At 43.3% G+C, this 22,536-nt stretch overlaps 1 protein-coding gene across 1 annotated transcript in view; it reads left to right on the top strand.

Moving 5' to 3' along the window:
• The window catches only part of F8 (coagulation factor VIII), a 124,678-nt gene that overhangs the window by 17,523 nt on the left and 84,619 nt on the right, over positions 1–22,536 (top strand). The window contains exons 2-6 of the mRNA XM_072626568.1: positions 10,243–10,364; positions 13,263–13,385; positions 13,955–14,167; positions 14,861–14,929; positions 17,509–17,625. Of these exons, the coding sequence (XP_072482669.1) occupies positions 10,243–10,364; positions 13,263–13,385; positions 13,955–14,167; positions 14,861–14,929; positions 17,509–17,625 (644 nt within the window). The remainder of the gene's footprint in view (positions 1–10,242; positions 10,365–13,262; positions 13,386–13,954; positions 14,168–14,860; positions 14,930–17,508; positions 17,626–22,536) is intronic.

Below are 22,536 nucleotides of genomic sequence, written 5' to 3'. Positions count from 1 at the left end.
TAAGGTTTTTTAAAATATATATATATATAATTTATTTATTTTTCACTTCTCAACATTCACTTCCACAAGAGCTTGAATTCAAAATTTTCTCCCCATCTCTCCCTACCCCCCACCCCAGGACAGCATGCACCCCATCCCCCCTTTCCTCCAGTCTGTCCTTCCTTCTATTACCCACCTTTCTTCCATCCCCCTTCCCCTCTATTTTCCTGTAGGACAAAATAGATTTCTATACTCCATTGTCTGTATATCTTAATTTTCAGTTGCATGCTAAAACAATTTTTAACATTCATTATTAAAGTTTTGAGTTTCACATTCTCTCCTTCCCTCCCAACCCACCCTCATTAAGAAAACAAGCAATTGAATATAGGTCACACATGTGTGACAATGCAAAGCACTTCCATAATAGTTATGTTGTAAAAGAGTAACCACATTTCCCTCTGTCCTATTCTGCCCTTCATTTATTTCATTCTCTCCTTTGACCTGTTCTCCCACAATAGTATTTGCTTCTGATTATCCCTTTCCCCAGTTTGCTGTCCTTTCTATTATCTTCCCTCTCCTGTCCCCTTCCCCCTTGCCTTCCTGCAGGGTAAAATAGATTTCCATATTCAAGTAAGTGTGTGTTATTCCCTCCTTAAGCCAAATCCCATGAGAGAAAGGCTCACGTATTACCTTTCATCTCCCTCCTCTTCCCCTCCATTGTAAAAGCTCTTTCTTCCCTCTTTTATGTGAGATGATTTGCTACATCTACCTCTCACTTTCTCTTACTCCTAGTGCATTCCATTCAACAACAAATTTTATTTTTTTAGGTATTCTCCCTTCATATTCAGCTCACCCTGGGCCCTCTGACTGTGTATGTGTATGTATGTGTGTATGCACACACATACATACACACACATATATATACATACACACATACACCCACATACAAATACATGCCTACACATATATATTATACTCATACATGTATATATATATATATATATATATATTCTCTCTAACTACCCTAATACTGAAAAAGGTTTCATGAGTTACAAATATCATCTTTCCATGTAGGACTGGAAGCAGTTCAACTTTATTGAGTTCCTTAAGGCTTCTCTTTCCTGTTTACCTTTTCATGTTTCTCTTGATTCTTGTATTAGAAAGTCAAATTGTCTATTCAACTCTGGTCTTTTCAACAAGAATGCTTGGAAGTCCTCTATTTCATTAAAATTCCATTTTTACCCCTGAAGTATTATACTCAGTTTTGCTGGGAAGGTGATTCTTGGTTTTAATTCTAGCTCCTCTGACCTCTGGAATATCATATTCCAAGCCCTCTTATCCCTTAATATAGAAGCTGCTAGATCTTGTGTTATCCTGATTGTATTTTCACAATACTTAAATTGTTTCTTCCTGGCTGCCTTTAGTATTTTCTCCTTTACTTGGGAACCCCAGAATCTGACTACAGTATTCCTAGGAGTTTCCCTTTTGGGATCTCTTTCCAGAGGTGATTGGTGAATTTTTTCCATTTGTATTTTACCCCCTGGTTCTAGAATATCAGGGCAGTTTTTTCTTGATAATTTCTTGGAAGATGATGTCTAGGCTCTTTTTTGGATTATGGATGTCAGGTAGACTAATAATTTTTAAATTATCTCTCCTGGATCTATTTTCCAGGTCAGTTGTTTTTCCAATGAGATATTTCACATTGTCTTGTATTTTTTTTTCATTCTTTTGGTTTGTTTTATATTTTCTTGGTTTCTCATAAAGTCATTCCCTTCTATTTGCTCCATTCTAATTTTTCAAGAACTATTTTCTTCAGTGAGCTTTTGAACCTCCTTTTTCATTTGGCCGATTCTGCTTTTTAAAGCATTCTTCTCCTCAATGGCTTTTTGGACCTCTTTTGCCATTTGAGTTAGTCTATTTTTAAAGGTGTTATTTTTTTCAGCATTTCTTTGAGTCTCCTTCAGCAAGCTGTTGACTCACTTTTCATGATTTTCTTGCATCGCTTTCATTTCTCTTCCCAATTTTTCTTCCACCTCTCTTACCTGATTTTCAAAATCCTTTTTGAGTTCTTCCATGGCCTGAGACCACTGCATATATTTTTGGAGGCTTTTGATGTAGAAGCCTTGACCTTGCTGTCTTTCTCTGATGGTATGCTTTGTTCTTCCTCATCTAAAAGGATGGAAGAAAATACCTTTTCACCCAGAAAGTAACCTTCTATAGTCTTATTTTTTCCCTTTTTTGGACATTTTCTCAGCCAGTTACTTGACTTTTGAGTCCTTTGTCAAGTGGAGGGTATATTACCCTAGGCCTCAGAGGTTTTGTGCAGCTGTTCTCTGAGATATCTCTGCAAGTTCTCAGTTCCTCAAAGGTGGTATGCCTTTATCAAGGTATCAAGGGAGAGGATTTTACTCCTCTCTTGGCCTGCACTCTGGTCTGGGAGCAACCACAAGCACTCTTTTCTGCCCTGGAACTGTGAGTAGGATTCCCTCTCCACAGCTACCACCAACTCCACCACACCAGCACCAGTGCTCCCCCTCACCTCAGGACCACCACTCAGGGCTGAGATACAGATCAGCTGCTCGATTCCCCCAGGGTCTTTAGGCCAAGGGATCCAAAAGTGGATGCTGCTGCCACAAGGGCTGTTGCAGCCCTGGGTCTGGAGTTGGAGCCAGACCTGGGGCCAGACCCATGCCCCCCTCTAACCCAGGTGAAAGAGGTTTCTTACTGACCTTTGAAGCTGTCTTTGGTATTTGTCGGTTGAGAAATCTGGGAACCGCAGCTGCTACCTGCGATTCTGTGCCCTGAAACCTGCTCCAGTCCTGTCTGTGCCACACGGCCCACACTGGGTTGTGCTCCACTCTGAGACTGGTGCGATAGACCTTTCCAATCAGTCTTCCAGGCTGTTTTGGACTGGAAATCTGTTTCACTCTGTCATTTTGTGGCTTCTGCTGCTCTAGAATTTGTTTAGAGTCATTTTTTTCTTTTTAAAAAATTTTTTGTATTATTTTATTTGTTTTCGGTGTTCTACAATCACTTCCATCTATCTTAGATTTTTCCTCTTCCTCCCTCCCCCCCACCTCCCTCCTTGAGAAGGCATACAGTTTTATATAGGTTCTACACCTACATTCCTATTAAATACATTTTCACATTAGTCATGTTGCATAGAAGAATTAAAATTAATGGGAGAAATTATAAAACAAACCAAAACATAATACAAAAGAAAATGATCTGCTTCATTCTGCCATCCAATTCCATAGTTCTTTCTCTGAATGTGGAAGGCATTTTGCCTTAAGAGACAATTGGGAATTTTTTAAGTCCTTGCATTGCAGTGAAGTACTAAGTCTACTAGAAAAATTCCTCTCACACTGTGGTTGTTGCTGTGCACAAAGTTCTCTTGGTTCTACTCCTTTCACTCAGCATCAGTTCATATAAGTCTTTCCAGGCCTCTCTGAAGTCTTCCTGGTCATCATTTCTTACAGCACAATGGTATTCCATTACATCCATATACCACAATTTATTCAGCCATTCCCCAATTGATGGGCATCCCCTTGATTTTCAGTTTTTGGCCACCACAAAGAGAGCTGCTATAAATATTTTTGGACATGTGGGACCCTTTTCCATTTTTATGAACTCTTGGGGATACAGTCCTAGAAGTGGTATTGCTGGGTCAAAGGGTATGCACATTTTTGTAGCCCTTTGGGCATAGTTCCAAATTGCTCTCCAGAATGGCTGGATCAGCTCACAGCTCCACCAACAGTGTATTCCTGTTCCAACTCTCCTACGTCTTCTCCAACATTTATCATCTTCCCGTTTTGTCATGTTAGCCTATCTGAAAGGTGTGATGTGGTGTCTCAGTTGTTTTGATTTGTATCTCTCTAATCAATAGTGATTTAGAGCATTTTTTCATATGACTATAGATAGCTTTGATTTCTTCCTCTGAAAGCTGCCTATTCATAGCCTTTGACCATTTGTCAATTGGGAAATGACTTGTATTCTTGTACATTTGCAGTCATTTTACAGGTATTTTATGGCTTATTGGGGGAGAGCTAGAGCAGGTACATCCTTCTACTCTGCCATCTTGGTGCCACTGCAATTTAAGGTTTTCAATGTGCTTTTGAAGGGACAGTTAGGTGGTGCTGCTGTGGATAGAGTGCTAGACCTGGAGTCAGGAAGACTCATGTTCCTGAGTTCAAATCTGATCTCAGACATTAGCTGTGTGACTCTAGGCAAGTCACTTGACCCTGTTTGTCTCAGTTTCCTCATTTATAAGATGAGAAATAAAATAAAAAAGGAAATGGCAAACCACTCTAGTACCTTTGCCTAGAAAACCCCAAATGTGATCACAAAGAATCAGACATAACTGAACAACAGGAGAACTCTTAGAACTTGAAATAACCAAAGAGCAAACTGCTACCCTCAAGCCCAAGCTATCCAGTGTAGGATCCAATGGGAAGTGCTGGGAGTCTAGGCTATTGTTGGCAGTTGTGCTTCATTGCTGTTTTGTGACTCTTCTCCCTCCACCCTGGAGCTGTGACCTACAACTTTGTATGGGCAATAAAGCTGTCAATCAATGCCAGATGCACCCAGTGCCAGCAAAGGGTCTCCTGTAATTTTTCTTGACCAGCTATCTGACCCCTTTACCATCTGTGGGCTGAGAGCTCCTGAAGTTGCTGCTGCCACCACTGCCACCACTATTGATGCCCACCACTGCTTGCATGGTCTCAGGCCAGGCCTCCATCCCAGTGTCACACACCTCTCCTGCCACCTTTTAAGTTTTCTTAAGCCACAGAAATGTTTAGAGATTATCAAAGCATCAGACTACAGGAGCCTGGGAGTAAAACAGCTGGTGGTCTTCTTACTGTAAATCTTCCCTTAGAGGTAGAGGCGTGAAAGGTTGTATTGCAGAAATTAAAAAATGAAAAGCAAAAACAAAGACAATTCTTTGGAGCAGCAAAATGACCTGGAAATAATGCCATTGAAGTGACTTATAAAGTAGCTTATATATTCAGGAAAAAAAGGAAGTCATTCAGTGATGTAGTAATTGTGAAAGAATGTATTGTCGAAGTTGAGGATGCTTAGACCCTGATAATGTTTCAAAGTACAAACAACTGACTCTTTCAAGGAGAACCACAACTGACTGGCAGTGTGAATTAGCCTTCAGCTTAACAGAACAATCGCATGCAATACTTGAAAAGAAAAAATATATAGTATTCAATCTCTTTGGATACATCAACCAGTACTACTGACTTGGCACAGGTTTTATGCTTCATTCAGGTCATAACAGAAGATTTTCTTTCCTATGAAGAGTTGCTTGCTCTGCTCACTCAAACAGGAAATAGGGAGTAGATATCTTCATCAGCTGTCAAGATAAAAGCCATGAAGATGGACTTTATTTGGTACATCTACTGAGTGTATGTATACTTCAAAAAGAAATTTCAGATGAACACTTTTCCCAGTTAGCAAAGGTCATTGATGAATAAGATGATATATGCAAATCATTTGGAGAATACACCATTGTTATAGACCTATTAATTGGGGAATACAATGAAAGGTTCACTGACTTTGAGAACCATGACATCACACTCAAATTAGAATTTTAGCCTCTCCTAGTCGATATCACCAAGGCACCTAAAGAACTACAGATGAAATTGATTGAGCTCTCAGTAGATGACATTTTAAAGTCACTGTTTGATGCTAGGAAAGATCCAGTTGAAATATGGAAAACTGCAGTAGAAAAGCCATGCCTTCCACAACATACCTGAAAAATGCTTTCTTGCTTTTTAATCACTTATTCCTGTGAATCTGCATTTTCCTACCTAACCCAGATCAAGATGCCCTTAAGATCACAAATGACTGATACTCATCTACACTTTGAAACTGCGACCTCCATGCTGCAACCAAATGTTCAAATGTTTTCCAACAAAAAGCAGACAAAACAAAGTCATTAAAAGATTAGTTAGCATTAAAACTAACAAATAGTTTTCATTTTTTATATTAAGTATACAGTAGTTAGATTTTTACAAATAATGTACATTTTTAAGTATATCTAGTGGAAGTTTCTTGAATGAGGCCTTATTTGATTACAGCTAAATATTAAGGCAGCCTTCCAACATGAAAAGTTTCCCTACCCCTGTGCTACATTCACTGGATTCTCTGTCTACAGCCTAGGAAAAACTGCAGGACTGAGAGTCCAAGGTGACTTTAAACAAATACAGGGGTAAGGGGACCCCAGATCATACATCTAGCACTGGAGTTGGGCACTGAACCCTGTTTCTCCAACTACTTCCTAATCCAATGGTTCTTCACTTGACCATACTGTCTCTGCTGACTAAGCACTGACCAAGAACAATGGTGGTTGAGTAGGGAAAATATGGTACAAAAATCGAGGCCAGAAGTCTCTGAGATTTCAGGTCTAGATGTTCAGTAGGAAAACAGGATCTGAGTTTGGAAGTAATGGGCCAACACTCAAGGAGGCCTACCCAGAGCAGGGTCAGAAGAATAAGATGGAAGGAGGAGTGTGGGAATAAAAGCTGATCTTTGATTAAGAGGGAGAGTAGTACAGTCAAAGAACTTGGGTCCAAATCCTGGCTCTGCCACTATGTGTCTATATGACCTTGAGCAAGTCCTTTATGTTCTTAGGCCTCAGTTTCCTTTTCTGTAAAATAATGGGTTTGGACTCGAAGTTCTTCTCAGCTTGAAATCTGTGACCCTTTGGTCCTAATCCAGGGCTGAGGAGAGAGCTTTGCCTCATTATTGACACTGAGTGTTCTTTGGTATTCTAGAACATATGAATAAGATGTTGGAAAGTGATAAAAAATGTTGGACTTGTAGTCAGAAGGTTCAGGTTCAGATTTCAAGTTTGCTTAATACCTGCATCACCTGACATCTCTGGGCCTTTGTTTCCTCCTCTATAAAAGGAGGAGGTTGTATTAGATGGCCCTGAAGGTCCCTTCCAGTTCTAGAGTTAGGATCCTACCATCTTCAATTTCCTTTTCTATAAAATGTGGGATTTAAAACAAACAAACAAACAAACAAATATATAGATGAATGAATGAATAATGTGGGGATTTGAAGAGATGACTGAGCTTGGACAGTCTGTGATCTTAAATCCCTTCCTCAACTCAGCTCCCTGTTGTCCATCTAGTTCCAGTTCTAAATCCTATGCCTATCTATGGTATTCCTCTGTTTTATCAAATGAACAACTTTATCCAAAAGAAAACGAGGTTAATTATTATTACTTACCACTAGTGATCACTGCTTCTGTACGTATAGTCTTACAAATTATCAGTATAAGCATTAATTGTAGAATTTTGCTGAGGATAGTACCAAGATTGTCCATGTAGCATTTCCTGAAGATTCCAGAGATAATTCTGGAGATAAGAAGAGAGATAAAAGAGATAAGGAAAAGAAGCAGCCTAGAGCAGATGCCTGTAACCCATAGATCCAACTGAAGGTAGTTCTCTATCAACTTGACTCACCCCATTACTATTAATGCTTTAAGGGTTCCAAAATACTTTCCTCTGGACACCTGAGGGGTAGGGTGGGATGGTGAGTTTTGCACGTGAGAAAGCCAAAGCAAAGAGAAGGGGCAGCAAAGAACACACAGTGTCTGGAGAAGACTATGCATGGAAGACAGTACTATGCAATAAAACTGAAAAGACAGGCTTCAGCTCCAATACTCCACAGACAAGCTGGAGCTTCATTGAGTAGACACTGGGGAGTCACTGGAGATCTGTAAGTGGAAGAGTGACAATTCTTTTGGCCATGTGAAGGGTGAAACGTAGATACCTTGAAGCCAAGTGGGCCATTTTCCTTTTCTGTCAATATATTAAGGCCCCATGGCATTGGAAATGGCAGACCCTCTAGGGATACCTGTGCCTGTAATTCCCTAGGTCATTGGAGAAGTGCTTTCAGTGACTCACCTCCATCACACAGGTGTCAGAAGAGATTCGAATTCATTGTTGCTCGTTCTTTCAGTTGTGTCTGACTCTCTGTGACCCCCCATTGACCACAAAATGCCAGACCCCTTTTATCCTCCACTGTTCCTGGAAGTCTGTCCAAGCTCATTGCTTTCTATGACACTATCCGTCTCATCCTCTCCCATCTCCTTTTCCCTTTGCCCTCAATCTTTTCTAACATCAGGATCTTTTCCAATGAGTCTTGTTTTCTCATTATGTGTCCAAAGAGTTTTAGCTTCAGTATTTGACCCTCCAGGGAACAGCCTGAATTAATTTCTTCGAGAGTTGACTAATTTGATTTCTTTGCTGTCCAAGGGACTCTCAAAAGTCTTCTCTAGCACCATGATTTGAAAGTGTCAGTTTTGTGGTGCTAAGCTTTCCTTATAGTCCAGATCTCACAATCATACATCACTGCTTTCACTTTTTCTTCCTCTATTTGCCAGGAAGCAATGGAATGAGTTGCCAAGATATTCATTTATTTTGGATCCAGGTTGTCCAAATTTCATGTCCAGAAAATATCCTGCTTATTATACCACACACAAACTTCTCCAGACTTTTTTTTTACTTAGTTCTGCTAATCTTATTAGATTCAGCAAATCATTACAGTCTGCTGGTATATTTGTGGATCTTGACTCTGTCATCTAGCATGTTAGCCATCCTTTCTTGCTTGGTGTTTCTGTATGCCATTGATACTTTCATTGATAACATGATAATATAACATTGATAACATAAAGCACTGAAAACAAATCTTGAACAACATAGAACTAAGAAAGGCAGACTCCTGAGGTGAGACTTAGAGACCTCCCTCCAAGATGACACCAGCTCATTAATGACTGAGTGCTTTTGCGGATGATCATTCAACCAATTCACACTGGACATGTCCACTTGAATATCTCATTGGCATCTCAGTTTTCATATGTTCAAAACTATATTCCTTGTCTTCTTGCTCATGCCCTAACTTCCTTCACACATTGCTATTTCTATTGCGGATCCTACCATCCTTCTAGTCATCCTGGTTCAAGAACTTTGAGTCATTCTCAACTCTTTTCTTTCTCCCTCCATCTTCTTCCATCTTCACCCCTCTAATCAGCGGCCAAGTCATCAGACCTCTTGCATTCCTTCCACTCTCAACTTTTGTCAGGCTCTCATCATCTCTACTTGGACTATTGCCATAGTAGGGTGGTTCTGCCTGCCACCCTTTTTGACTGAGCTGCCTTTAAAAGCTATGGACTTAAGAAGAGTTGGAATCCATGGATAGATCTCAAAGGTCCATAAACTTGGATGGGAAAAGAATCATATTTTGGTTTCAATAGGATTGATCTCTTTTGTATTTCACTTTATGCCTTGAAAATCATGATTCTGAAAAGAAATCCATAAAGCATCCTTCCCCAGAATTCCAGAGGGGAGGGGGTCCGCAACTCAGAAAACATGAGGAAGAAACCATGCCCTAGTTATTGGCTCTTTAGTGTCTATGGAATGGAGCATTACTATAGAGAAGAGAAACTTTTCACTTTGGGGATCATGTAGAGTCTATAGGTTCCCAAAGTAAGTGATACCACCCCCTGGGGGGTTCTGGAACCATCTGGGGGGCAGTAGTAGTCTCAGGTGCAATTACGGGGGTGTTGAATAAAAATAAGTCTTAACCTAATCTAATGGGAGGTTTGCTGATTAATTTTTTTAAAAGGGGGTGGTAGGCCAAATAAGTCTGGGAACCTCTGACTGCAAACAAGAGGGTTCACAGGCTGATAGAAAAGTCATTTCTTCATGGACAGGTTTGATTCTGAGTATATTTTTACTCAGAGGCAGCTAGGTAGTGCAGTGAATGGAGCATTGGGGCTAGAGTCAGGAAGACCTGAGTTCAAATCTGACTGTAGACATTATCTGTGTAATCCTGGGCAAGTCACCGAACCTTTGTCTACCTCAGTTTCCTCAGTTGTGTAATGGGGATAATAATAGCACCTACCCCTCAGGATTGTTGTGAAGATAAAATGAGATTGTAAAAGATTTGTGCAACTTTTTTTTTACAAAAATGATTTGTAAAGCTCTTAGCACAGTGCCTGGCACATCATAGGCACTTTGTAAATATGTATTCGCTTCTCTTCCTCTTTCTCATCCCCAATTGTTGCTGTTAAACTCTTACTCTATGGATTCCCTTTAGGGAAAGAAAGCATGCTTGTGTAGAGTTGTTTTTCTTATGTTATGGGATGCTTCCAGGGAGTTGGTGGGCTAAAGAAATTTTGGTGGTTTGGGGGTACGAAGGGAATGCCCTCCAAAACTGAATCTATCTTATTCTTTTTTTGTACAGATTACCTCCAAGAGCCCCAAAGACGTTTGCATCTGGGAGATCCACTCTGTATAAAAAGGCCATGTTTGCAGAATTCACAGATAGCCGCTTTCTCCAAGCCAAGCCCAGAGCACCATGGATGGGTAATGACAAGAATACCTCAGTGTTTCAGTCCTTTCAAAGATCTGGGACCTCCACTTGTGTGGATGCTCTTTTTCATCTCTACACTGCTACAAAGTTCAACCCTTTTCCTGTCTTAATAGAAAACCATCATGAGCCAATGTGGCTAAAAACTTGATCCCTCGATCAAGTTGATAAACCTCTCACAACTTAGTGAGAATGGTCTTTGGAAAGCAGACACACTCTCTGGGTTGGGCCAGGATGCCAAGCCTATCTAGAGGTTCTGTGGAAACTTAGATAGTGGCTAGTCTAACCCCTTGTCTTTACAGATGACTTAACAGGCCCAGAGAAGGGAAAGGATTTGCTTAAGGGGAGCAAGTAGCAGAGTTGAGTTCAAAGTCTTTGACTAAATCCAGAACTCTTTCCAATATATCCCAGAATCACTAGGGCCTGCCAGAGTTTGCCATGAGCAAGCCTTGGAAGGGAATAGGTGAAATAGGCCAGGAAAGTGACCTGTGGCTTTATTGGCCAAGGGAATGAACTCTCAGGTGAGGAAACTCCCTCTACCAAGGTGACTCAGCAACTTCTCTGCAAATTCAAGTTTTAGAAAGTTGGCTGAGACAGTGACAAGTGAAACAAATGACCCTCTAGAGCCCAAGAGCCAGTGTGTGTCAGCGGTAGGGCTGGAGGTCAATTTTCTTCCTAGTCAAATCTATGATCATTGTTAGTCCTAGCTAGAACATGATCTCCTTTGACTTACTAAGGTCCTAATGGTCTTTGAATTCATCCTGGACCTAAAGGTGGCCATGAGAGATTACTACCTCCCAAAGGCCCCCTATGTTGCAACCAGTCTTTGGCATGATGTAGTTTTTAGACCATTCACCAACCAGGTGGCCCTCCTCTGGATGAATGCCATCTTTTCAGGGGTCCCATTTAAATGGCATCTTCCAGAACTGGAGCCAGTATGCTAGAGGTGGTCTGAGTGGCACAAAGAAAAGAGCACCTGCCATCTCATCTCCCTTGTGATGGGTAGGTGCCAACCCGAGATTGCAATAGCTGCTTTGCCTGAGGAGCCCTAGGGCCTTGAGCACAAGGTCTGCCTTGCATACAGTAGGAGTTAAATACACATTTGTTCACTTGAGTTGAACCCCAGGTACATTTTTTGAGTGTGTTTAGACTCCCTGAAGAGACTAAAATTGGCCTGAGTGACCTTGTATATGTTCCATGTTGTTCCTTCCTAGGTGCCCTTCTGGGAGTGGCTAAAGGAATTAGCTGAGAATGAATGCATAGGGTTTGCCCTGATCCTTTATATGATGGTTTCCAAAAACTCTAAAGGATATGTGCATAGAGAAGCAGGGCAAAAGCAAATATTTCAACCTTGCCTCTGTCATATTGCAGCCAGCTATGCCACAGGTCCAGGGTGCACTTGGGCAGACTCTGCATCCACACCTAGGTATGTGTGTGTGGCTGCATGGCTTAATACCTTTGATCAAAGCCTGTGACCTTGATCCAGGAGGAGTCAACACATATTTAGCCTAGAGAGAACCCAACCAAATTCATGAACTTGTAGCTTGTCTTCTGCCAGAGACACTGGCTGAGACACACAGAGATGCCACCTGTAGCCAGCACATGGGGAGCTTAACTTCTTAGACCTTTCCCTCTTTCTAGTGGCCAAATAAAACCGGTGTATCATGACACAAACGATACAAAAGGGAAAAAGCAGGTGACCGAGCAGCTCCTGTCTGAGCTCTGCTTTGGCATCAAGGACCACCTTTAGCTCTGAAGGGAGTCCCAGGGAAGGTTCAGTAGCCTTCCTGGGCAGGTACTCACATTGTGGCAGAAATAATTCCTCTCTAAGCTCAGCTGCCACAGTGCATAGATTACAGAGGTAAAACCCAGGTTCAGACTTCTGAGAAAAACAGAACCCCATGATGATTCTGACAAGTCTTCTTAGATACAAAATTATGTCAGAGGGACAGAAAAATAATTCTTTGACATATTGTAATTTTGTACATTCCCCTTAGACCACAAAAGTTAAACAGAACATAGATCCATAATCCCACACTTCCTTCAACATCAAGAAAGTTGAACAAATTTAAACGTCATAATCTCATTACAATCCCTAAAGAAACAAACGTCATCAAACACACTATAGGTAAAGCTGCATTTAGAGGATTCACAAATAAACTGATTGAGATCGAAGTTTACTATTTTCACTTTTTTGTGTGTTTTTTTTTTCCTTTTGCAAACTGTATCTGTTTTGCCAACTGTTTCTTTTTTCCCATGACTAATATGGAAATAGGTTTTACATGATGGCATATGTATAACCTATATCAACTTGTTTACTGTTTTAGTGAGGGGAGAAGAAAATGAGGGAGGGAGGAAATTTGAGACTCAAAATTTTATTTAAAAAAGAATGTTAAAAATTGCCTTTGTATATAATTGGAAAAAATGCTGCTAAAAAAACACACAAATAATTGAATGACAAGAATAATTAACATGTCACCAGGGAGTCAGGAGCAGTTGAAATTCTTTCCCTGGCTTCTTAGCTAAGGAATGTTTAAGGCTCTAAGTAAATTTTCACATCTCATGGGACAGGTTTTGGTCAGGTGAGGTTAACATTAACCAAAAGTTGCAGGAAGGATAAAAGAAAATCAAAAATGAAAAGTTTCTGTTACATTCGCCACCCAAACCTGAGACAAAGCTCATAACACAACCAGCCAACATGCCAGGCTAGTCTTCCAATATGTGGAGGCCTACCATTTCTGGTTCCTGTGCATTTGGCCTTCATTTCAGAGCTTTCTTTGGAAAATATCTTTTCCACTTGGTCTGTAGATTCCTCGTTGTCCCTGGGGTCACCCTCTTTTTTAAATAGCAACTCCACAAAAGGTGGGATGGGAATCGGTGTCTCCCTCTTTCAGGTCTCCTGGGTCCCACCATTCGAGCTGAAGTCTATGACACTGTGATTATTACACTGAAGAACATGGCTTCCCACCCAGTCAGCCTCCACGCTGTTGGGATATCTTACTGGAAGGCTTCAGAGGGTAAGTGAGGCAGGCAGGCTTCTTACTGCTGGCAACTGTGGGCTCTGATTAGGTGGGGTGTGGAAGGCATTGTGGAGCTACTGATTGGTAATGGAGCATTTACTTTATCCTCTGGTCTACTTGACGCCTTGGGTGGCATTCATGTAAGTAGAGTTTGGAGATGTGGACTCTCCCAGAATAGATGGCATCCCCAAAGGGGATTGAGAAGTGTGCCTTCTAGACTGTTAGGGGCTTCCAAAGGTGCCACAACTGGAGTGGAGTTCACTTCAGGTGTATTTGTGAAGTTCACGTGGGACTGTTCTTACTGGTTACTAACCCATAGCCAGAAAAGCAAGGTTAGACATGGCAAATCAAATACTTGACCTCAATTCCTACTTAGTCTTGTCTGAACCTTCACAACTAGGGTTGGGTTCTGACTCATCACTGTCAGCTTCTTTCCCCACTTGCAAAGTTTCACTACGTTACTGAGAATGTCATTCACTGTTATTTATTCACTGTGCTTGGGAATGATCAGAGAATTTGGATTGTGCTTGGCCTAAATCTAACCGTTCCTCTTCTTCTGGCCTTAGGGGCTGGGTACAATGACCAGACCAATTACATAGAGAAGCAAGATGATAAAGTAGCCCCAGGTGCCAGCTACACATATGTCTGGCATGTCCTAAAAGAGAACAGCCCTATGGACCATGACCCACCATGTCTCACCTACTCCTATCTGTCCCATGTTGACACTGTGAAGGACCTGAATACAGGCTTGATTGGGGCTCTGCTGGTCTGTAAAAAAGGTAAGGGGGGAGGAGGGAAAGGTGGATGGTGCAGAAGGGTAATGGGCAGGGAAAGGTAGCCCAGGAAAATCACAGAAGACACCTTTACTGAAAGGATCAGATATCTCAAGGGACCTTAAGAGGCATCTAGTCCATGTCCTTCCTTTGACAGAGGAAGACACTGAAGCCCAGCGAGGTTAAGCAGCTTTCCCAGGGTCATCCAGAGCCTCAATGGTAGAGCCACAGTCTGACCTTGGATGCTCTGAATTCCTATTTCCTGGGTTTGTTCCTATGAGAATGAGCAGGAGCAAACTGAGACCTCAAGCAGGAGAAGGAAGCATCTTTCCTTTCCCTCCTCATCCTTTGTAAATTGGAGAAAAATCCCTTATTAGAGAATGCACTCTATTGCCCCCAGTGTTCCCCATGATTCCATGCCCATGTTTGGGCTATGGCTTCCCTCTTGGGCTGAGTGCTTTCAAGAGTCAGAAACATCCATGACTTGGCCCACCTGTGACACCCATTATTTTCAGCCAAGTTGCCATGTCTGGGTTATGTGTAACCTGGCAAGAAATGAATGATTGTCTTCAATGTAGACATTTCAGTCCCCCTGCCCCACTTTCCCACAAGACTCAAAAGCAGCAGGAGGCTTCCTAGCTCCACTGTCCTTTGATGGGAGAGTTCTTTGCATCTTTTCAGCTCCCTTCTCTCTTTCAGGAAGTCTGGAAAGAGATGGGACACAGCACTTGCAAGACTTTGTGCTACTTTTTGCTGTTTTTGATGAAGGTGAGCAGACAGCCCTTTGCAACTCTTGAGGGAATGTTGTTCAAGACTTGCCATTGGAAGACCCCAAAGTAGCTACTGGGGGAGAGAATCCATGAGGAGGTGGTATGAAGGAAGCCTTCAGGGCTTGAGGCATTGGGCTCCATCACTCAGAGTCATTCTGAGCACAAAGAGACCCAGATCCCAGGATCCCCAAGCTGTTAGGGTCCTTGGAGCTATCAAGCCCAACCCTGGCCTGACCAAGAATCCTTTCTACGTGATCCCTGATCAGTGGGCATCCTCTGCTGGAACAACCCCAGTGCTGTGATGGGGATTGGATTTTCTCTCGATAGGGAATTCAATTTTTGAAAAACTAGAAACTTAAAACAGAAAAAAACTATATCAGCCAGAAATCTGTTGTCCCTATATTTTAGGCTGGGGTCCAGAGGTCCAAATCCCTCTCTCAGACATCATTGCCTCCTTAGCCAGTGGTTTACTTCTCAAATACATTTTTTCTCTTCAGTAACCCTTGACTTGGATGGTGTGACCCCCCAAAATCTTCAGTGGAAGGTTTTGGGGGTACCTCTTGGCAGTGCCCATTGGAATCACCCCAAATGGGGAGCAGACATGTGATCTATCTTGGAGGTTCTCTGTTGACTCTTAGTTACATGTCCCAGGAAGACAGCAGGCCTCTCTCTGTGTTACCCCTATCAGATTGACAAAGAGCTCCCTTTGCATCCTCGGGAATCAGTGACCCCTGACCACCCTCCACTACCCTTTGCTTCTTCCTCGGCTCTAAAGGAGCTCTTACCCAATGGTTTCAGAACCTGGACTCAACCAGGCCTTCAGAACACCCAGCTTCCTGTTCTTCCTATTTTGGAGTTCCAAGTGTCCAGATCTTCTTGTTCATTCCCTTTCTCCTCTGGAAAATACTTTTCTGCTCCCCAACCTCCTGACAAGGGTCAAGTTTCCTCTTCCTCAACTCAGATCCCCATTGAAACCCCGCTTCCATTTTCTTCAGAATACTTCATTGTCCCCTAAGACCTAGAGTATGGAGATGCACTCTGAGTCACTTGGGTCTCCTCTTTCAGAAGAGAGGACAGCTTATAGATAACATATTTGGGCTATGACCAAAATACCAACAAGGCACAAAATTCAAATCAAGTGGGGTCATTAAGTTGTTAAAAAGGCAAGAACTGATTCTAAGGGACTTAAAGGGTGCTTAGAGGTGGGGAGGAATTGAAGGAGGAAATCTCCACCAGTAGCCCATCCTTGTTGATAGAGGGAGTTTTCTTGATGAGAGGTCCCAACTCCAGTGAAGTCTTAAATCCCATCTTCCTCCAGCAGAATGCTTTAAGTACCAAACATGCTATTTCCTCCTTCAGTATCAATACCTATGGCTCCAGGTCCCAAGTTCAAGCTCAAGCATTGTAGGAAGTGAATGGGCCCACTCCAAAGACTTCTTTCCTCCTCTGGTGTAGACTTCCTGTCCTAAGTAGGTTCTCCTTATTTTGTTTTGTGATGCTGCCTTTTGCTTTTCCATTACCTTTATTTCCCTGTATTATTTTTAATCCTTACCCCTCCGTGCCCCACCCCATGCCTTTGCTCATGCACATGTAAAGTGCTCACACAACGATGTGGAGTACTCACCCCTCCCACCAGAGACTCCTGTGGCCAGGGCAGGGAGCATAGTGCTGGAAATATCTCCATGGAAGTCAAAATGGGTTTGTCTATCTATGTTCCTCTTTCATTTTCGAAGAAGACCACGCCATCAGAGAAATGATGATGTGACTTGCACTTGACTTTGTTTTGAGTGATGGAGGGCTGTGCAGGTCACCAGCCTCACTTCCTCTCCTGGGCCATCTGGATCCAGTGACCAGATATTCATCAGGATGACTGGAGAAGGCCCAGGATGCAGTAGGAGACCTTGGCCTATTCAGGTACTCACTTAGAATGAGGCAATGCCCATTCAGTGAATAGGCCTGTTTAAGAAGTAAACAAGGAGTGGCCCCTTCAATGAACAAAAGAAAGAAAAAAATAAGTAAATGTATCTGGGAGGGAAAGACCAACAGTTACTATTGATAATCATTCTGAAGCCAGGAGTGTCCCGAAAAGAGCCTTCCAAGGCAGTCCATCCCACTTTAGTTCAGCTCTAATTGTTTGATCTGTGACCTGAAATCTGACTCCTTAGAGCTTCTACCCCTGGATTGCTTTGGGAGGTGGAGGGCTTGCCTTCATTGGAGAACTTTAAGTGAAGGCTGGATATCCACATTGGTGTATGTCATAGAGAGGATTCTTGTTCAGGAACAGCTGACTGGATTGAATGGACTCCCCCTGAGGTCTCTTCTAACTCCTGAAGGGCTCCAGGAAGGGGGAGCCTATCTGCTGACTGATGTCCCAAGAGGTCCCACAAAGACTCCAGATGGGGCCGGGGGTTGGACTAGGCTTTGTTTCCTCTGATTTGGAATGAAAAGTTATCCTTTGTCTGCGTGTTTTGGAATTGTGTCACCAAGGTTTGGTATTGCTGGAAGGAAAGATGGTTCGGGCAGAAAGGGCCAAGGAAAGCTAATGAGCATTTTCTTTTCTACCCTCTCTATCCCCAGGGAAAAGTTGGTATTCAGAATTAAATGGGTCCAAGACACAGACTCAGGTGTACCAGTCCAAAAAATTGTACTCTAAATTTCACACCATCAATGGCTATGTGAATGGGTCTTTGCCAGGTAAGTAAGAACCTTCCCATGAGCCCTCAGAGGTTATTCCAGTTCAAGCCAATGAACACTTGTTCTAAGTTGTAGTTTGGTGCTCAGCACTGGGGGGACAAAGACGTGAGTGCGAATGTAACCAGAGAAGTATAGAAACATAATTAGAGGAGAGAGTACTAGCAGCCATGGGGAATCAAGGAAGGCTTCCTGTAAGAGGCAACTGCCACATGAACTGATTCCTTTTTTCCTTTAATTTTTACTTAATTTTATTGCTCTCAATTACATGTAAACAAAAGTTTTTAACGTTCATTTTTTAAAGTTTTAAGTTCCAAATTCTCTCGCTCCCTCCCTTCCCTTGCCCCTCCTTGAGAAGGCAAGCAATTTGACATAGATTCTACATGTGCAGTCATGCAAAACATTTCCATATTAGTCATGTTGTTAAAGAAAACACAGACCTACATCTCCCAAATCATAAAGTAAAGAAATCTGCTTCTATCTGTATTCTGTGTCCATCAGTTCTTTCTCTGGAGCTGGCTAGACAGGAATTGATTCTTGAAGAAAGCTCAGGACTGTAAGAGGCACTAGCCAGTGCAAAAGACAGACATGGGAGATGGGCTGCTGAATTTGGGGAACAAATAGACCAGTCTGACTGGCATGTAGACCATGTAAAGGGGAAATGGCCGGTGATCCAGGCTAAAGCCAGATTGTGAATGCTGAGTCATTTGAGCGGGAAAGTGACAGGGTTAGAACTGTGAGGGCTTCAGGGAGATCTGGATGGAGGATGCTACCTTAAAAAGGGAGAGGCAGGAGGCAGGGAGACCAATCAGGAGGCTATTGGAGTGGTCCAGGCAATAGGTGAGGAGGGCCTGGACTAGGGCAGTGGCATCAGGACACAAAAGAAGGGAGTGATGTGAGAAATGTAGTAGAGATAAAAACCACAAGACTTGGCAACCAATTGGATATAGGGGAGGGGAAGGGGGAGAGAGAAGAGCGTAGGAGGATGTCTAAGGTTGTGAACGTGAGTGGCTGTGAGGATGCTGCTTCTCTCTGCATAAATAGGGAAGGAGTCTGCAAGGTTTAGGGAGAAAGAGAATGAGTGCCATGTAGGGTAGGTTGAGTTTGAGATCAGAAGATCCTAGATTTAGATCTAGATGGGACTTTGGAGGTCTTCTAGTCCAAATCCCCCATTTTACAAATGTCTATGAGACACGATGTTGGAGATGTGGGGCTTGAGCTCCATGTACCTAAGGAGGGAGGGAGACAGACAGACAGACAGAGAGAAAGAGAGAGAGACAGAGTCAGAGACAGACAGAGACAGAGATAGACAGACAGAGAGAGAAGAGAGAAAAGAGGAAAGAGAAGAAGAGGAGGAGGAGGAGGAAAAGGAGGAGGAGAGAGAGAGTGAGTGTGAGAGAGAGAGAGAGGGAGAGAGGGGGAGAGAGAGAGAGAGAGAGAGAGAGAGAGAGAGAGAGAGAGAGAGAGAGAGAGAGAGAGAGACTATATAGACCTGAGAATTATTGGCATTGACATAATTAAACCTATGTTTCTAATGAAATCACCAAGAGACAAGGTGTAGAGAAAGAAGAGGGCTCAGGATAGAGTCTTGGTGGATATCCTTGTTAGGGAGAAGGACATAGATGCTGGGTGCAGGAAAGGAGACTGAGTCAGAGAGGGAGGAGGAGGACTGAGAAATCTGAGGGAGGAGAGAGTATCTGGGACTTCAGAATGGTCACATGCTACAGAAAATTAAGGAAGATGAGGACCAAGAAAAGGCCAAGAAATTGGTGGTCACCTTGATTTCAGGTGAGTGGTAAAGTGTTGAGAAGTGAGACCACAAACAGCTTTCGGAGGGCATTGGCTGGGAAAAGGAGGAGAGAATGGAGGATGGAATGGGGGCAAATGCAGTGGGTTTTTTGAAAGACTGGGGGAGATTTGGTGAAGGCCAAAAGGGGACAATGACCAGGTAAAGTGCAGCCCTCCTGAGAGGCAGCAAGGGCCAGCTGAGTGAAGCTTTGGCAGCATCCTCAAATCAGGGCTTGGCGTTTAGGGTTGCCCAGTAGAAAGCTCCCTAGGTAGAGAGCATGTAGAGAGAGTGCCCAGGGCCAGGAGGCTGCAAATCTGGCTTCAAGTCCCAGCTCTGCCACCAATTAGCTTGGTGACACCAGGCAAGTCTCTGGGCCTCTGTTACTGTCTCCAGTCAATGAAAGGGTTATACAAGATGACTTCTTCACCTTTAATGCTTAGATTTCTCTGAGTTCTAGTCTCAGCCCTGCTACTAACTGACCATAGGAAGTCCAGAAAGCTTTCTGAGCTTATTTACATGGGAATACTAAGCTCTCTCCAGCTCACTTACTTGCTAGGTGGCCTCAGGCAAGGTAGGCCTTTCCCTTCTCTCAGTCTCTGCAGCCAGACTTCGACAATGGGGATCAAACCTTGAAGCAAAGGTCCTAACACACGTGACTGTGCTTTGTGCCTTGGCAGGTGGCCCACAAATGGCACCATCATCCTTCCCAGGATGTAGTTTCCCCACACTTGGCCACAGCCTAGTGGAGAGAGGCCTAGACACCGAGTTAAAGCTCATCTCAGATACATACCTGACCAAGTCACTTAAACTCTCTAACCCTTAATTTCTTCATCTCTAAAATGGGACAGTAATAACTCTGGCTATTATATTATCATATGTCATAAAGGAGACAGCTAGGTGGCTCAATGGAGAGGCACCAGCCTTGGAGTCAGGAAGACCAGAGTTCAAATCTGGCCTCAGACACTTCCTAGTTGTGGGACCCTGGGCAAGTCACTTCACCCCATTTGTCTTAATCTGCTGGAGGAGGAAAAGGCAAACCACTCCAGGATCTTTGCCAAAAAAACGCCATGGGCAGGATTGGCATGATATGATTCACAGGATCATGAAGAGTCAGATGCAACTGAACAATAACAAATCCAAACAGCCCTTTTGCAAGGTTGTGGTGAGACTCAAGTAAGTCTGCTTAAGGCACTCAAACCCTAAGGCCCTAGAAAGAAATGTGAGTGGTGGTGATCCTAGCCCCTTAACTTGACCTATCCAGGGCCAGGAGCAGCCTCTGCCCAGCTCTGGGATGCTCAAGCCTCTCCATTGAGAATGAGAGCCTGGGAGGGGACTTCTCTGGCTCTCTCCAGCTCTCCCTTTTGCTCTGTGGAAAGCTAAGTCTATAGTTTTGAGTGCCTTTTACCTTCCTGGCTCAGCACCCTCTTAATATTGGCTTCTTGGGGTCTTGGGGAGTTTCCCTGAGCTGCTGCCCAAACCTGAGCTGGCCTGAGCTCTCTCCTCCTACTACTGAGGTAGGAGTCTGCCTAGAACCTGCTAACATTGGTACCCAACTTTCTTACCCATCCCTTGCCCAATTCCTCTTTCTCCACGTGTTCCCCCAAATTGCCAGGGAGTCAGTCTGGAGTTTCAACTTCTGGTCCCTTGGTGGGGAAGGACAATACTTCAGGAAGTGGGAATGGGCAGGGAAGGGAGGTCTCCTTTCTGTGGCTCAAGAGAGTGAACCAGGAGGGAGGGAGGCCAAACTTGCTGCCACTTGGGCTTCTCTATTTAGCACAGGGCTCAGTCGGTGTTTATAGTAAATGTTTAATCCATGTTAGGAAAGAAGGAAGGAGGGAAAAGGGGCGTAATGAAGGAAGGAAGGAAGGAGGGAAGGAGGAAATGAAAGAAGGAAGGAAGGAAGAAAGAAGGAAGGAGGGAGGGAAAGAGAAAGGAAGGAAGGAGGAAAGGAAGGAAGGAAGGAATGAGGAAAGAAGGAAAGAGGGAGGGAAGGAGAAAGAAAGGAGGAAAGGAAGGAGGGAAGGAGAAAATGGAGGAAGGAAGGAGGGAAGGAGAGATGGAGGGAGGGAAGGAGGAAGGAAGGAGGAAAGGAAGGAAGAAGGGAAGGAGGGAAGGAGAAAAGAAGGAAAGAGGGAAGGAAGGAGGAAAGGAAGGAAGGAAGGTAGGTCATGAGGGAGGAAGGGAGGAAAGCAAACCAAGGAAAGGTCAAAGGACAGAAATGCTAAAGTTGAATGTGGTCCAGTCTCAATCATGGAGCCCTTCTGTGACACTTACCTTCTATGGCCCTGCCCCACAGTTCTCTTTGTAGGGAGATGCAGTTGATAATTTATGAAATTTTGAAAGGGGGCAGATATGCCTGGGTCTTTGATTACTCACTGGAAAAGACCACAACTGGCAGAGGGAAACAGGTGGCAATCACACTTTAATTAGACACAGGGGCAAAAAGGGGAGTCAGAGGCAGAGCACATGGGGACACAGGATAGGAGGGGGAAAGCAGGCAGTCCTCATGGGGAAGAGGATGGGTAGGGGGAGAGGCAGAAAATAACCACGGGTTCAAGTTGGGAGCACTTGGCCACATGGACCCAATGGAGGGGGAAGAGGATTGGGGGACAGGAGCTTTTTATGTTATTTTTGGGTAGGAACAGACTAACTTTTTTACCTGTACCACCTTGGGGTTAGTTAATTAATATATCCAAATCATTTTCAAGTTATCAGTTAAACTTTGAACATGTCCACATCATCTTAAAATGATCAGCACCATTCGGTGATCTGCTGCTTTTCCTTTGGATGCTTGAAATTTGTCTGAGGTTTACATATCACTGGCCCTGAGAACAGTGCCTAGATGGCACTTCCTGATTAAGTACCTACTACCAGGTGGTGATTTCTGGTTAATATATGATGGAAATTGTAAATTATGTTCCTTTGATCATTGGGATGGTTAGTACATGACCTCCATGTTCCCCTTTGTAATCTTACTCCCTGTTGGTGCCCCTCTGATACTGGCGGCAATACAAACGTACTATACTGACTTGTGGCTAGGGAGTGGACATGGCGGGTGGTGTCAGGAGGACTAGAACAAGCTGAGATTTTAGCATACCTCTATGGATGGTGAGTTTCTGAAGGTG

The sequence above is a fragment of the Notamacropus eugenii genome, chromosome X (assembly GCF_028372415.1).
Source record: "Notamacropus eugenii isolate mMacEug1 chromosome X, mMacEug1.pri_v2, whole genome shotgun sequence".
Taxonomy (NCBI): domain Eukaryota; kingdom Metazoa; phylum Chordata; class Mammalia; order Diprotodontia; family Macropodidae; genus Notamacropus; species Notamacropus eugenii.
The sequence above is the reverse complement of the archived record's forward strand: the minus strand, read 5'-3'. Positions and strand labels throughout refer to the sequence as shown.